We start from the raw sequence: 17,915 nt of genomic DNA, 5'->3' as shown, positions 1-17,915 counted from the left end.
GCTACCACTTTGTTTCATGACATGATGCATAGGAATGTGGAAGTTTATGTGGATGATATGATTGTGAAATCCCGAGGTAGAGCATATCACCTAACGACTTTAGAGAGATTCTTTGAGAGGATTCAAAAATTCAGGTTGAGGATAAACCCCAAAAAATGCACCTTTGGAGTGACTTCTAGGAAATTGTTGGGGCATATGGTCAGTGAGTGGGGTATAGAGGTTGACCCAGATAAGATCAAAGCCATACTTGACATGCCTATGCCGAGGATTAAGAAAGAGACCAGGGGTTTTTTGGGCAGGTACAGTACATCAGTCATTTCATAGCCAGATTGACAGACATATGTGAGCCCATTTTTCATCTTTTGATAAAGAATCAGCCAACAGTTTGGAATGATGATTACCAGATTGCATTTGAGAAGATCAAGGAGTACTTTCTTTCTCCTCCTATTTTAGTGCCTCCTATGTCGGGACGCCCACTTCTTTTGTATTTGTCAGTTTCAGACATGGTCGTGGGATGTATGCTAGCTCAGCTTGATGATTCAAGGAGGGAGTGAGCTATTTACTATCTGAGTAAGAGGACGCTGGAGTATGAGATGAGATATGTTATGATTGAGCGCCTCTGGTTAGCTTTAGTTTGGGCCACTAAGAGATTGAGGTATTACCTAACTGAGTATTCAGTGTATTTGATTTCTCGACTAGATCCATTGAGGTATTTGTTTGACCGACCCGCATTGACTGGTAGATTGATGAGATGGCTCGTACTTTTGACAAATTTTGACATTTAGTATGTTTCTCAAAAGTCTATCAAGGAAAGCATTGTCGCCGATCACTTAGCCTCATTACCGATATCTAAGGGTAGACCACTTGATGATGTTTTCCCAGATGAGGAGTTCATTGCTATGACTAGCTTATCAGGTTGGCACATGGACTTTGATGGTGCAACCAACCAATCAAGGTTTGGGATAGGCGTTTCGTTGATATCCCCCCAAGGTGATCATATTCCGAGGTTAGTTCGCTTGGCATTTTCAAATCAACATCCCGCCGCGAACAACATAGTTGAGTATGAAGCTTGTATCCTTGGTCTAGAGACTGCATTAGACCTTGGCATTAGATAGATGGAGGTATTCAATGACTCTAATATGGTACTTAGATAGATTCAAGGTGATTAAAAGACTAGGGACGTAAAGCTTAGATTGTATCATGCTTATTTAGAGTTACTGGTTAAGAGATTTGATGATTTAAGATACACTCGTCTACCTAGAGCACAAAACCGATTTGCTAATGCCTTAGCTTCTTTCGTGGACATTCCGACTGATGTGGTTATATGTCCATTGTTGATTGAGTCAAGGTTTGTACCCACTTACTATTGTCTGATTGGAGAGACAGAGGTCCAAGATGATCTACCTTGGTATCATGACATATATCGATTTCTTAGATCTGGCACATACCCAGAGGCCGTCATAGCCAAGGACCGAAGGGCATTGAGGTAGTTGGCCACTAGATTTGTGATTTGTGGAAAGAGTCTATAAAGGCGATCAGCTGATGGTATGCTTTTATTATGTTTAGATCGAGCCTCTGCAGATCGAGTGATGAGAAAGGTTCATGTGGGAGTTTGTGGTCCACACATGGAAGGACACATGCTAGCCCGTAAGATTATGAGGACATGTTACTTTTGGATGACTATGGAGACAGATTGTTATTAGTTTGTTCAGAGATTCCAAAGTGTCAGATTCATGGTGATCTCATTCATGCACCACCATCAGAGTTACATGTTTTGACCTCGCCATGGTCGTTTTCAGTACGGCGTATTGATATTATTGGGAAGATTTCACTAAAATCTTCCAGTGCTCATGGTTTATCCTAGTTGTCATAGATTATTTCACCAAGTGGGTGGAAATTGCATCATATGTGAGGTTGACATCTGCTAGAGTCGCCAGTTTCATCAAATCACACATCATATGTTGCTATGGGGTGCCACATGAGTTGATTTCGTATAGAAGGGTACACTTTCAAGCTGAGGTTGACACTTTGTTTTAGAAATATGGCATCCGACATCATAGATCTTTTGCATTTAGGCCACAAACTAATGTGGCAATAGAGGCCGCAAATAAAAACATTTAGAAGATTTTGAGGAAGATGGTTGAAACCTCTCGAGATTGGTCAAAGAAACTCCATTTTGCATTGTGGGCATATCGTACCTCTTTCCGCACCTCTACAGGAGCTACGCCTTATTCTCTAGTGTATGGTATGGAGGCTATTTTGCCAGTTGAGATAGAAATGAGTTCATTGAAAGTAGCTCTTGAGCAGTAGATTTCTGAGACAGAGTGGGCTCAAGCTAGATTTGATCAGCTTAACCTTTTAGATGAGAAGAGATTGAGAGTAGCAGATCATGTTCAGGCTTATCAGAGAAAGATGGCTTGTGCTTTTAGGAAACAGGTTAAGCCTAGACCATTATAGAAAAGAGATTTGGTTTTGAGGATTCTCATAGGCTTAGTTAGAGACCCCAGAGGGAAGTTCAGACCTAGTTGGAGTAGGCCTTATGTTATTCGAGAGTTGACTTCAGAAGGGGTTGCATGGTTGACCGATTTAAATGGAAACCAGTTTTCAAAGCCCACCAATGTGGATAAGCTAAAGAAGTATTACGTTTGAGATTATGGTCGTAGGATGGGTGGCCATCAATTCGGTTAGCCTTACACCTTATCACCTTTATTAGTATATTAAACCGTTGCTAGCCCATTGAGCCTCACGTGGTATGCTATAGCCTTTTCTTTTCTATAACCTTGCTTATCATTTCTACACCTGGGTTGGGGCCCTTTGATGTATAGTTATGCTTTGATAGGAGAGTCTCATGAGCTTTTGACTTTTAGGCTTATCTTTCTCATCTTTTCTATTATCACCTCACCACCCCATCTGTTACGTTCCACTATTTTCACATTTTCATCTCTATCTTGGATTTCATTACTGGTCGTTACACTTCATACTTTCTTCACTTGGAATGTTGATTCTTCACATATTAATGTATAGAGAGTAGTCATATCACCCCTTTCATTCCATTATTTGACATTGACTTAGAGATTTTAGCTTGAGGGTTTATCTCATGGGATGTGGTTTCATGTGTTCGTTAGTAATTTAAGGGAGTTTATTCATTCCTTTTAGTTTCTCATTGGAGTAAGATTTATTGATGACCAGGGTATGCGCACACACAAAAAATAAAAAAAAATAAAAATGCAGTGATATGTTTGTACTTGCCATCCTACTCCATTGAGCATGTGTTGTTATTTAAGGGTTTGTCGAGTTTATCATTAAGGGTTTGCGCAAGTTTTGCATGAGGACATTTCTCTCCTTGAGTCACTTTCATTATGCATTCGGAGTGTTGAAGGCTCATGTGAGAGTTCTATGAGATCCTATGCTTCGTAGATCAAGGTTGATATGTATTAGGTATGAGAGATGAGTAACATATGAGAGATGAGTAACCTTTTACTAGGGTCTCCGGATCATTGTCTCACCCACCATTCCATCATTGGTGACATGACTTTCCTTTATTGTACTGATATGGGTTGATCATCATTCATTCCACTTTCTCATTGCTTTATTTTGTATCCCATCACCTCCTTCCAGATCTGCCTTACACCTTTTATCCATTTCCTACATATTGACACATTTCTGGTTCGATACCTTCTACACATCATTCACACATTTCATTGATAGTTTGAATACTTATCCTTTTTTCTTGTTCCACCATAGACATTTCCCTTGGTTACCTCGGGTCCATGGCTCATGAGTTCTTCTATACATGTCGCATTTTATACACAAGGGCATGGGTTTTTTATTATTGGGTATTTGGGTCTAGTTTCCCTTCATTTCTATTACCATATCGCCCTAGCCTACGTTACGTCCTGTGTTTTAAAACCACCCTGAGGCCACGAGATCAGATGTCATCTTCGACAGCCCCTACTTGGATAAGTGTTTGAGATTTGGTTGATATTTAGATATCATCATGCTTCTTCTTCCGAGAAACATCTCTATGATGTATGGACCCAATTCAGTTGTGGATATGGATGATTGAGATTGCACATTCGATGATGGATGATTCGATGTCGTCTGATTTTTTTGATCTACCATACATCTGATGCCATACTGGGGCATATTTCCCTTTCAGTTGAGATTTATAGATCTTCGTGGAGTTGCATGATAATCTCCACTTACAAGATACACACCAAGATGATGACCTGTTTGTTAACTTATCATGATCCCCTAGTAGGGTCTCTTTTAGGCCATTCAGTCATACCCACACTTTTTTATATTTAGATGTTCTCATGCTTCTTATTCTGAGAGACACCTTTTGATATGTGGATATGATTCACCTATGGACATGGATGACTAGGATTACACACTTGGTGATGGATGATTGGGTGTCATCTATTTTTTTTTTTCAACCTACTATACATTTGATGCCATATTGGGGCATATTTTCGTTTTGATTGAGATTTGTAAATCTACATTGATTTGCATGATTATCCCCATTTATGAGATACATGTCGAGTTGATGATTTTATTTTATTTTATGATGATTCCCTAGTGAAGTCTTTCTTGAGTCATTCAGTCAGGCTCATACTTTCTGATATTTTCGTGATTCTTTGATGGAGTTGTCTCAAGTGAATAGACTCCCATATCATCATTTCAGTGGAGCACATGTCAAATCTCTTATACATCCCCATTGAGTTATTCTCGAGTCATCAAGACGGACCAAATGTACTAGTTGCTATACTGGGGCATATTTTCCTCGGTTACCCACATGGCAAGATGCATCAGTTGCTATATTGGGGCATATCCCCATTTTCTGTTGTGGAGATGATCGTCTTCTCGCGGAGCTATTACCGTTTTCTTTATTCAGATGAGGGATATTTATTCGCATTACTCGTTACAATATCGATGATTTATGCCGAGATGAGCCTTCAGAGGAGCCCGACCTTTGGGTTTTGACTGTCTCATTACCTATGACTTTTCAATTGATCATTATGTCGGGGCAATGACAATTGCCCTAGTGGACCATTTTTCTTAAGACCCGCCAGTGGGTCGTTCCTTTGATATGACGACAAATTCATCCAGCAGGGTATCTTGAGTTAGAGATATCCAGATTATTAGGACACTTTGTCAAGCCTCGATTTAGTCAGACGGATTGTGAGACGTTATTTTATAGTTGATTTGACCATTCTGACTCATTGACAAAGCATCTTTTGAGACTCATGGAGTCTCTTTTAAACCCTTTAAGTGGATCGAGATTTGTGATGACACACCACACTGAGGCATTTTTCCCCTCATCATTTACTTGCAGCTAGGCATTCAGAGCCACCATTTTCATAGGCGTTCAGAGCCACCATTTTCATAAGCGTTCAGAGGCATCATTTTCATAGGCGCTCAGAGCCACCATTTTCATAGGCATTCAGAGCCACCATTTTCATAGGCATTCAAAGCCACAATTTTCATAGGCGTTCAGAGCCACCATTTTCATAGGCGTTCAAAGCCATCATTTTCATAGGCGTTCAAAACCGCCATTTTCATGGGCGTTCAAAGTCACCATTTTCATAGGCGTTTAAAGCCACCATTTTCATAGGCGTTTAGAGCCACCACCATTTCCATAGGTGTTTAGAGCCATCATTTCCATAGGCATTCGGAGCCATCATTTTCATAGGCGTTTAGAGCCACCATTATTTTTATTTATGACCTAAAGTCATATCTTTTCCATTTAGAGCCTAGAGCTTTCGACCCAAAGTCATTTATTTTCCATTTAGTAGAGCCCTAAGCTCATGACCCAAAGTCATTTCTCTCTGCATAGAGCCTTGCGTTCACGGCCTAAAGTTGTTCCATTTTTGTGATCGCAACCTCATGTTCCAAGCTTTCTCTCGTCATGTGCTATGACAAAATCTTTGGTCCTTTTCTTTTAGATCTTCGGTATAGTTTACTTTGTTTCGCTCATTATTCATATTTTTACTCACATTCCCTACACTCGTGATCTCTACCGAAAAGGAGCATATTTGTAGACCCTCCATTTTGTCATCTTAACAAATGTCCTATAATGTATTTGTCTAGTATTTTACAGCAGTTCCTTGGTGGCCCATTACTACTCGTGTAGCCTATCTTTTCTAAGCCACCTTGGGGACTTTGGTTGAGGGATTTATTTAACTCCATTGTGACTCTTAGTAGTCCTAGTTTAGACTTAGGCCCACTTAGGCACACTAGGCCCACTTAGGCACCTTAGGCCCACTTAGGCAACCTTATGATCACTTAAACACCTCAGACCCACTTAGGCACCTTAGGCATATTCAAATTATTTTTTGCATGGATGCATAGTTTGCATGGCTTGCATGGTTAGATGGCTCATACGGCTTGCAGGTGCTTGATTTTGCTTTTTTGTTTCTTTTATCTCTCCCAATTTATTAGTTTTATTCATTTATTTATTTACTTTTAGGAAATTGCATGAGCTTAATAATCATATTCATTTTGTTTTTATTTATCCATTTATTAATTTGTTTTGATAGAAAGTTGTTTGAGTTGATAATTCATTTTAGTTTTGCATGTGATCTATATTTTTAATTTCGTTTAAAATTGCATATTTTGGATCTTTAATTCTTAGTTACACGTTTTTTTTTATTATTCTAATCTTTATTTTCTTTTATTGGTATTTTTATTTTCATATCTCTTTTTTTATTTATTTATTATTTGTTTTGCATGGATCCCACGTGCCCCATAAAAAGAAAAAATTAAGAAAAAGAAGAAGAGAGAAAAGGAAAGGCAAAGAAAAAAGGAAAATTGGAGGGGATGGAGAGTAATTAGAAGAGGAGAAGGAAACCTTTTCTACCATTTTTTTTTCCATCACCGTGGTTGCAGAGAAGCTGACAAGATGATGGAGAATGGATTAAGAAAGAAAATGAAATAGAGGCACGATTAAAGGGATGGTGATCCGAAATGGGAAAGATGGATTGTTTATGTTGTTGCTTCCATTACCATGGCTGTGAAAAGCACTAAAAAAGAAAGAAAAACGAGCAGAGAGAGTAGCAAAGGACTGCCAGTGTGCTAGAGAGATTTTTTTTTAGAACAGTCGCATAAAGTGAAAGAAGTGGATAGAAGAGAGAAGAGGGACGATTGAGAAGAGGCAGCCTCATCATCAAGAGATTTTCTAGAGGAACCGCACCATTGAGAAGAGGAAGGATCTTCATCCTGCCGCACCATTCTTCAGGCAAGGTTAGTGTTCTTCGACATCGTTTTGTTGGATTCAAAATGCAAACGAATGTGAATATATGGTCATCTATGATTTGAATGATGTCCTTCGCATGTTTTATTTATTTTTTTTTTCTTATTTATATGAGTATATCAATGGAATGAGATCATGGCCGACTATGATGGGAATTATGTTATCGATTATGAGGGAATTGAAGCGGGCATGAGATGTTGTGGGTGGCTGCACGCAGCCAAAGGGTGAAAATGAATGATTTTGTGATGTTGATGAGAATAAAGATAGGAAAATGAAGTGGCGAGTTGTGAAGATGAGAGTGGTGAAGCAGAACATTGGCGCACAATAGGTATGGCAGCGATGAGTGACTTTGAACGATGGAGAATGGTGATGACCATCCATAGTGGTGTCGGGATGAGATTATGAGGGTGGTGCATAGCCCGTTTCAATAGAGTGGAAGAATAATGGTGCAAGTTGGTAGTGAAGATAGAGGCACAATATAAAGCGTTAGTGCATGCAGGATCGAAAGCGATGGAGTTGTTCGGGATGAGGATGATGGAAAGGTTAGACCAGGTGGTTATGCGGAGTATATGGTGAAGGACTTGGTGATGGGTATGGATACCACGGCGAAGAGGATGAAGAGAATGACGATGATGTAGTTTATCCGAAAGTAAGCAACGTGGGTTCCGAATTTTTTGGAATGCTTCAGTATCGTTAGCTGGAATGGAGAGTGATCAGAGTTGGACCATCTCCTTCCATGGATGGCGTGTGCCAAGGCCTAATTTGAATGGATACCGCGACGAAGAAGATGAAGAAAATGACGATGATGTAGTTTATTCGAAAGTAAGCAACGTGGGTTCTGGGTTTTCTGGAATGCTCCAGCAGCGTTGGTCGGAATGGATAGTGACCGGAGTTGGACCATCTCCTTCCATGGCCGGCGTGTGCCAAGGCTTAATCTAAATCGCTCCCTGGCGAAGGAAGTACACCCTAGGCTTAAGGATGTTGGCGTTCCCGCTGGTATGGTTCCATATGTGGTCATATTCCAATGAGTCGTCGGAAATTACATCGGAAAAAAAAAAATGAAAACAATGGTGACGCACAATAGCCAATCATCCTCCACGAAAGATTTTCCTATTTAAAAAAAAAATCCTATTCCAATACTTTACAATCCTATCTCTTTCTAAATATCGTACACAATTTAAATAAAATTATAAAATATATTTTTTCACATTTATAAAATATTTTTAAAAATGGTGAGATAATTTTCTTTTCTTTTTTATGAGGTTTTATTATTATTGTTATTATTATTATTATTATTATTATTATTATTATTATAGATAAAATTTATCATTATTATTATTTTTGTTCATTTCTTTCCTATGAATTTTTTTTTCCTTTGTAAATAAAATAGAATTATGGTATTTTTTGTAAATAAACTTTTAAAAGTATTTTCCTTAAATGAAATTAAAGCCTTTTTATTTAAATTAATCCAAACTTCCTTTTATAAATAAAATTCATTAAAACTATCGAATAGGAAATCAATTATTTTTTTAATACTCATGAAATATTTCTTTTACAAAAGTAATAACATTTATTTTCGTGTAAATAAACTTTTTAAAAGTATTTTCCTTAAATGAAATTAAAGCATTTTTATTCTTATTATTTAAACTAATCAAAACTTTCTTTTATAAATAAAATTCATTAGAACTATCGAATTAGGAATCAACTTTTTTTTTTAAATCAACACTCATGAAATCTTTCGGCCCCCTTAGTGCATACTTATGAATTCTTTTCTATATTGATCCATGATGTTTTGTTTATTCCCTTAATCCTTAGTAGTTAATTTTAAAAACCCGTGTTAATTTATATTCGATTCTAAGCAATAAGTTACTGTTTTTTGATGGTCTCTGTCATTATATGTTGTTCTTTAGATTATTAAATGTTGTTTTGGTGATCCCGATGACGTTTACTATTTCTTTAAAACTAAGTTGATAATTATGAATATCCCGTATTATTAGTTTCATTTTAAAACTCATTTCTAAGCGCTTGATTGATTTATCTTAAGTTTAGATGCATTTAAAATTCCAACAATTAGTTCTTGATTATCTATGCTAGTTTAAGATTTTCTTGAAGTCTTTATTTTTTTTATTTATTCTTGGTGATCATTTAAAAGATAGAATTTCTTTAGACACTTGTTTTCCATAGTCCTTAGTAATAGAATGAAAGTTAGATTTTTTTAAACGTTAGCATGTAATTTTTGGTGGCAGATTAAAAGTTGGATTTGTTAAAATGTTAGTTTACTTAATCTAAACATCTCTGGTAGGTTGCTATAATAATTTTATCTTTAATTTTATTTTCATAGGTCATCAAAAAATAATGAAGATTGGCCTCCATTCTCACCACTTTGGTTTACTCAGATTGTAAAAAATTTCACTTTGTGAATTCGTTTTCTTCTGTTTTGCTCAGTATTTCATTTCTTATGTTTTGTTGTTTTCATACTAATTCCCTTTATTTAAAGTCAAATGCTTTTCTCAAAAGATACCTTTGAAAATTTTGTGCTAAAAATAATTCATTTAGAGTCTTTAGAATCAAAATCCCATTTTCTTTAAAAATATGCAACCTTGTTTTGATCAGTTTGCATCTTTCTCAGTTTTCAAATAAAAATCCTGGTTTTGGATGGAATAAGAATTCAAGCTTGTGGTCTCAAACAAATGGGATGATTTTAGGTTGGATTTGTGTATATCAAATAGGGAATTGGTGAAACCCCTACATAAGAAAATTTTTCAAAACTCTTCCTTGCTACAAATTTTCACTCAGCCACTAACCCTTTAGATTTAAAATTCATTTTAGAAACTTTAGAATGTTTTTAAAAGTTTTCCTAAAATTGTATGACTTTCCTCACTTCTTGAACTTGAATTTAAACTTTCATTTGAGTTAGAAAGTCATTCTGGAATAGAAGATATGAACGAGTCTTTAGGGGGGCTCTGTTTTCTCCCAGTTCTGGACACCCGAGAACTTTTTGAAAAAATAAAACACCAGATGACTTTTTAAATTTGATTCAATATTTTTTTTTTATCAATTCTAGGCTTCTTGAAATTGATCTTAGACACATAAAATATTAAAACATATGCCTCGTTGAGGGAGATATGATTTTTCAAAGTTGTACCTACTGTGCATGATGGAATCAGGACATCTGATTAGCTTGAGTGTTTTAAAAATATTTTTTAGTACTACCCAACCCTAGATTTATTTTCTTTATGATATAGACACCTTGAATGATGTATGTGATTTTTTGTACGAATTTATGTAATGTCTTATAATTCTTTAAAAAATTCATTTATGCATGTCACTATTTTCTTTTTACCTGATTTGGACCTTCTAGAACTTTTAGGTGTCTTTGCTGTAATTTGTCATTCGAATGAGTGTTTGGATTTTGGTATCTTATTCTAGATATGTAGGAGTTGCTTCCTGAAATTTTTTGTGATTAAATTCCACTCCAAGACATTTTTTTTAACAATTGTTTTGTGATGCTCCCTTTACTATATGCATGCTGATGACTCAGTACTTGCTTGAGTTTGGTATCTGCTTTTGGAGTCATTTGACTTACCTTGGTTCACTTTTGGATTTGGTACTATATATTAGATATAATAGAGATGTTATATAATTTATACTTGTCCTAACCATTCTAACATTTTTGGAGGAATCTTATAAATTATGCATGCTATCAAGGTGCGCTCTCTATCTTTACTTTTCGGAATTTCATGAACATGCATGTTGTTATGAGCCTTATTTATGCTTGATATGATCCTTAGCTGTTTGGATGTATGCTTGATTTGCTATGATTAAATACATGTATTGCGATTTGATCTTGTTTGGCATGCTATTTTTTTGAAATCACCTTAGCCTACCTAGGTATCCTCAATTAATCAATTAATTGTCACATTTCCCTTAACTTAGTCAGTAGAGACCTTTATAGGGCTTAGAGGGGTGCTACCTTTTAGAGGTACCTTCCCAATAGGTAACCTACTCCTCGGACCTAGACTTTTAGGGTTTTATTTCTTGTTTTATTTTCCCTTTAAAATAAAATAAAATAAGTGGTTACTCCGACTTTTCAAAAAATAATTTTTCTCAAATAAAAGCGAGTCTTGCCAATCGAGTGGGAGTGCACATGAAAAATGTGGATCCACAAATTGGTTACTCCAACTTTTCCAAAAATAATTTTTCACAAATAAAAGTGAGTTTCGCTGATCGAGTGGGGGCGCACGTGAAAAAATGCGGGTCCACAATGCTTCACTTCTTGGATCTACATCAAAACAACCAAATCAAATATTCAAGTTATTATTTTGTCAAAAATAAAGCAAGATTGTATCCACATATTATTTCATGACACCAATATGCTGGTTTTTTTTTTTTTTTTTTTTTGCTAACTTTTATTTTCATTTCATTTGTAGAAAATGAAGTTTGTGGACTTTGTGATTGAGTGATAAGAAATAATTTGAAAATAAAAGTATTGGGAACTACTCAGCTAAAATACTATGCTAGGAAAGTTAAAATTTCAAAATACTCTACTAAACATAGTAAGTTCTTTTCCTCCTATGAAATAAAATTTTCAATAAGACTAAGGAGAGCCAAATGCTATTTTGGATTTTCTTTTTTGAAACTAGAAGCTCCTCTTTAATCTCTAATGGAGGCATTTTTCTCTTAAATTAAAAGTTGTCATGTTTAATGAAACTATTATAATTCCAAATATCAGCCCATTAAAATATGACTTTTATAAATTTGACAATCAATTCCTTGTTAAATGTATATCAACTACAAGAGGTAGTAAGCTGATTTAATGTGATTTTATTTTGAAAGGAAATTCCTTATTAAATTGATGTAAAATGTAATTATAACTTGTTGGCTAGCTAAATCTGATTTGACTTAACTTGATTCAATGACCCACCAACCTATCAAATCGACATGTATATTAACTGACATTAGTAAATCCTTACTCGAATGTAAATATAATTTTTATTTTATTTTCTAGTAAAAAAATGGAGAATAAGGATAGAATTTCCAAAACCATTATAGACTTTTATAACACAAATATGGTGAGCAATAGTTTCCAGGTGGGGATAGATGCCCATGTCCAAGATGTTGCAACAGTCAATCTCAAGCCCCAAGCTTTTGAACCAAGCTTGGACTTTGGCTTATGAGTTTTGATGTGGAATGGGCTAATATAATGTCCCATCTTCAACCTTAAGTGATGTAAATGGTTGCACCAGACCAAGCAAAGCTTGCCTTGGCTTGGGCTCAATTGGCCATAACAAGGCCCAACAAGTCATATATCCAATTAGAAATTTAATTTTTAGCTCAAGTTTAATCCTAAGCCCAACTTGGCTTATGCTTTGAGCCCACATTGGGTCTAGAATTGTAATTAATTATTTTGAGAAAAGCTCATATTTATATTGAGTGAAATTTGGCTAAAAATTTGTTCATATTTTCTTAAACTTATTTTTAAAAATTATTTTTTATTTTATAACTTAAAAACAGTTTTTAAAAATAAGTTTGAAAAATATGACCAAATGGGCTCATATTTTCCTTTTATTTTTAAAAATCAATGAAAACCACTTCTATTTGTTCTCTAAAAATTATTTTCAAAAAACAATAATAAAATAGTGTTAGGAATTGTTAATACATATATATATATACACGACTAAATAGGTTTGTAGATTACTCTACAAACGGTAGTACATGAGAAATTTGTAACAAATGATAGTAAATTAATTTAAAAGTACAATTGCAATGTATATATATCTTGACTTAATTGTTTTCTAGCATTATGGCGTAAATCATTTTTATTTTACAAAAGAAAAATCACATCCAGGTTTTCTTTGAATTATAAAAAAATAGAAGGGAAAGTAAAGAGAAAAAAAAAAAGAGGAAAAAGTGGAGACGCAATAAAAAGGAAAAGGAGAACAAAAACAAAATGAACATAAAAGGGATCTGCTTGGAGGGCTTCAAATCCTACGCCACTCGCACGGTCGTCCCTGGCTTCGATTCCTACTTCAATGCCATCACCGGCCTTAATGGTTCCTGCAAGTCCAACATTCTTGACTCCATCTGCTTTGTGTTGGGCATTATCAATTTGCGGCAGGTTCTGGCTTCCAATCTCCAGGAGCTGGTCTATAAGCAAGGCCAAGCTGGGATTACTAAGGCCACCGTGTCGGTGGTGTTCGATAATTCTGATAGGAGTCGGAGTCCGCTCGGCTATCAGGATTGTCCAGAAATTACGGTAACACGGCAGGTGTGTTTTAGTGTATTTTATAGCCATTTTGTAAATTTTAGGTTTTCTGACTGTTGTGAATGTATTATCCATGCGAGTTTTTGACAACTGCATTAAAATGAAAAAGAAAGATGTTCTGTTTGGTTGCTGGGAAACTGTTGAGAAGTATTGTAATAATATTATGTAATGTTATGTTATGTTTTGTTATTTTTTGGTATGTATGTTTTAGATTGTTCAAATTTGAAAGAAGAAAGCTTAATATGGGTGAAATTGTGAAACATGTTTGCTTGCATTCAGAAATTGCATGATCCTTTGGATATGATTTAAGCCTGTTTTCAGTGTAATTAGTTTTTTATTTTTTGTATTTCTTTCTTTCTTTCTTTCTTTCTTTGGTTACCCATGATGTGAAATAGGCCAATCTTAGAACGATTGCACTTGAGAAATTGGTAAAAATGTTAGATCTAGGGGGATTTTTGTGCATTTTTCAGGCACAGCGATTTTTTGTGGTGCTTAAACTCACAATAAATGAAATTATGTCATTTTTCTTTTTAGTTTTTGGTAATTACAAGAACTTCCTGTTTCCTTGCTGAGACAAGAGGCAAATAACTAGAATAGAAATTTGACTTCTCTGTTTATGTGGTTTTTGTATCCGCAACTGAAAAATATCCTAATTAAGCTGAACAGTGGTAGTACATTGAGTTGGGTGAGGTTTGCAGATCCTACGGTCCTTAGTACTGGAACATGAAGATTCAAAATTTTATCTGATGTTTTGTTTTCCTACCTTTCTCAGCAACTAAATGGAGGACAAAGTCTTATCTTTTTTTTCCTTTTTTTTAAAATTTTAATAACACAAGAACTTAGTCTAGTTTTTTCTCTTCACTCTGGTATAAACATTGTTATCTAAGGGTGTTAAAAACTGACCAATTCTTATGACTTTTTAAAACTATTTTGGTTCTTCTGTTGATGGCTCTATTCTAGATGGTAAAAAACATAAAAAATGGAAAAAAAGAAGATAAAATTATAATTTTGGGATTTACTAAATGACAAGAATTCTATTCTATTACTGTTTGGATCATCACTTTACTTTCCATGGCAAATTTTTACCAAAATTAATCAGCATTAGGTCATTTCACATATTTTTTCCAAAAGTTAATTGTCACTTTTATGTGATAGCATATGTAATACACCCAATAATCGGTTTGTTCCAACTAGTGCTATGCTAATGTCCTTTTGGACCTTCAATGCATTGCTTTTATTCCAACTTAGTCTAGATTTGTTTGCTTACTTGGCAGATTATGGTTGGTGGAAGGAACAAATACTTGATAAATGGACACCTTGCCCAACCTAGTCGAGTTCAAAACCTTTTCCACTCTGTACAGCTCAATGTTAACAACCCACATTTTCTCATGATGCAAGGGCACATCACCAAGGTCTTAAACATGAAACTTCCTGAGATTTTATCTATCCTTGAAGAGGCTTCTGGGACAAGAATGTATGACACAAAGAAAGAGGTTCCTCTGAAAATACTTGAGAAGAAGCAGAGCAAAGTTGATGAGATTGATAAGCTTCTAGACCAGGGCATATTGCCTGCTTTGCTTCTGAGTTTTCTTAATTAACATATTCTTTGAAAACAATCTTCTTGTTGTGGTTTATTAACCTATTGTAATGTTAGTATTGTATTAAGTGTTAATCATGGCATAAAAATTTTTAAGCACTTGCTTTGCTTTTGAGTTTTCTTTCAAAGGATATACCCAACAAACTTGAGTGTGATCATCAATAAATGTGATAAACCATTATTTTTCATTAAATGTTTAACTTGTGAAGGACCTCAAATATCACTATGGAATAATGAAAAAGGTGATGATGCTTTGTATTTTAGACGAGGATAAGTGGAACACACATGCTTGGCTAAGTGACAAATTCCACATCGAAAAAAATCTCCATTATGAAATAGTGATGGAAACAAAGTTTGCAAATATGAAAAACTTGGGGGCCTAGTCTACAATGTCACAATATTATTTCTTGTTACAACTTGCAATTTAAGTTTGTTTATTCAATTCATCTTCTCAAAATAATATAACCCCTCATATTCTTTGGCATTGCCAATCTTCTTCTCCAAAGTCAAGTCCTGAAACACATAAGAAGACTCAAAGAAATGAGCACTGCACGTTAAATCTCTAATCAACTTACCGATAGAGGGAAGATTGCAAGATAAATTTAGAATATGCAAAACAAAGTGTAGTTCAATATTAGGGTTAATTCCAATATTTCTAGTTCTTGTCACTATTGAAAGAGATCCATATGCTATTTTAACCTTGAAACTTCCTAAACTAGGATTGTATTACGAGAATAATTTTTCACAGCCCTTCATGTGATTTGTGGCTCCAAAGTCAATCATCATGGTTCTGGATTATTGCTGTAACTACCAAGGGCTGAGGAAAAAATTACCTCTCTGTGCTAATAATGAAGTATTAGTGTCTTTTGATTGTTTTGTCATCAATCAAGAGAAAAAAGCAACGTTCACCAAATTCTTATTAAAAATAAATTAGAGGTACAAGCTCTAATTTATACGAAGCAGAACGTGAAACAAACCTTAATTCTAGGAATAATAATATCATATCTCCTAAGATTTTATTGCTATTAATCAACAACATTTATTCAAAATGAAAAAAGTCAAATAACATTCAATTAATAGTTGATTATTCAACTACTAGTTTAAAACAAAATTTGCCCATAATTAGAATGATTTTATTTTATTTGAATTATCTTCCAACACTCCCCCTCAAGTTGGGTGATACAAATTGAACATGCCCAGCTTGACTACTAGTTGCTTGAATGATCTTCTTGATAGTAATTTGGTGGGTACATTTGCTAGTTATTTATTTTGTTGGTACATAAACCATGCAAATTGTACTATCTTCAACCTTTTCCTTTATAAAATGTTTGCCAACTTTCACATGTTTAGTTCAATCATGATGAATTGGGTTGTGTGATATGTTGATGGTCACCTTATTGTCACAGGACATCTTCATTGACATCTCCTCCTTCACATTAATTTCTCGTAGAAGTTGTTTAAGCCATGGTAGTTCACACATATCATGAGCAATAGCATGAAATTCCGCCTCTGCACTACTTCTAGTTACTATTGTTTGCTTCTTATTCCTCCAAGTCGCTAACTTCCCCACACAAAGGTGCAATAGCCTGAAGTTGATCTTTGATCATCTATGGTACTTGCCCAGTTAGCATCCATGAACCCTTCAATACTTTTTGTTTCATTTTTTCTAAAGAATAATCCTTTCCCTATAGATCCTTTAAGATACTTTAGAATTCTATACATGGCTTCCATATGTTCTTTGTAAAGAGCATGCATGTATTGACTCACAATTCTTATTGCAAAAGTGATGTCTGGTCTAGTGTGGGAAAGATAAATTAGCATCCCTACTAGACATTGATATCTTTCAGTGTTGACAGGTGTGCTTTCTTTTTGTTCTTCAATCTTCTTTACCGAATCCATTGTAGCATCCAAAGGTTTAGATCCTAGCATCTCGGTTTCCTTCAAGAGATCTAGAATATATTTTCTTTAGGAAACTGATATTTCACTCTTTTTCCTCGCCATTTCCATCCCTAGAAAGTAACGTAGAGGTCTTAGATCTTTGGTTTCAAACTCAGCAGCCAGCTTCCCTTTTAATTGTTCATTCTCCATTAAATCATTTCCCAATCACTATAATGTTATCCACATAGACCATGAGAATAGTGACCTTATCATCATTGTGATGATAAAATAAGGTATGATTAGATTGATCCTATGTATATCCATGCCTCATGATGGCATTGGTAAATCTCTTGAACCATGCATAAAAGGACTGTTTCAGCCCATAGAGAGATTTTCTAATCTTCTAGACTTTCCTTACCTTCCTTCCTTGATTGAATCCATGAGACAATTCCATGTACACTTCTTCTAGGTCTCCATTCATAAAAACATTTTTGATGTATAGTTATTGAAGTCACCAGTCCAGATTTGCAGCAAGGGATAAAAGAACTGTTATGATATTAAGTTTGGCAATTGGGGTAAATGTTTCTTGATAGTCAATACCATAAGTTTGTGCAAATCCCTTAGGTACCAACCTTGCCTTGTACTTTTCAATGAACCCATCTGACTTTTATTTAATAGCAAACACCATTTGCATCCAACAAATATATTTCCTCTGGGCTTGTCCACTAAATCCTAAGTTCGGTTTTTTTCCAAAGCTTTCATTTCCTCCATCAAAGCTTCTCTCCATCGAGGATCTTGTAGAGCCTCATAAATATGTTCCAGAACTTCTTCTCCTAAAAGTTTGGAAATAAAAGCTTGAAATTGAGGTGAGAGGGTGTTGAGTACATGGTCAAACACCTTTTCTCATGGCTATAGGCAAATTA

General features: G+C 35.1%; 1 protein-coding gene across 1 annotated transcript; it reads left to right on the top strand.

Annotated features, from left to right (window-relative positions):
* The first annotated feature begins 13,202 nt into the window (after window positions 1–13,202).
* On the top strand, window positions 13,203–15,307 carry LOC117934068 (structural maintenance of chromosomes protein 2-1-like). Its single transcript, XM_034855666.1, has 2 exons — window positions 13,203–13,520; window positions 14,792–15,307. Exons 1-2 carry the CDS (start codon window positions 13,203–13,205, stop codon window positions 15,113–15,115), a joined length of 642 nt encoding a protein of 213 aa, XP_034711557.1. The 3' UTR covers window positions 15,116–15,307.
* The last annotated feature ends 2,608 nt before the right edge of the window (window positions 15,308–17,915 follow it).

This window comes from Vitis riparia, chromosome 16, assembly GCF_004353265.1.
Source record: "Vitis riparia cultivar Riparia Gloire de Montpellier isolate 1030 chromosome 16, EGFV_Vit.rip_1.0, whole genome shotgun sequence".
Taxonomy (NCBI): domain Eukaryota; kingdom Viridiplantae; phylum Streptophyta; class Magnoliopsida; order Vitales; family Vitaceae; genus Vitis; species Vitis riparia.
The sequence above is the reverse complement of the archived record's forward strand: the minus strand, read 5'-3'. Positions and strand labels throughout refer to the sequence as shown.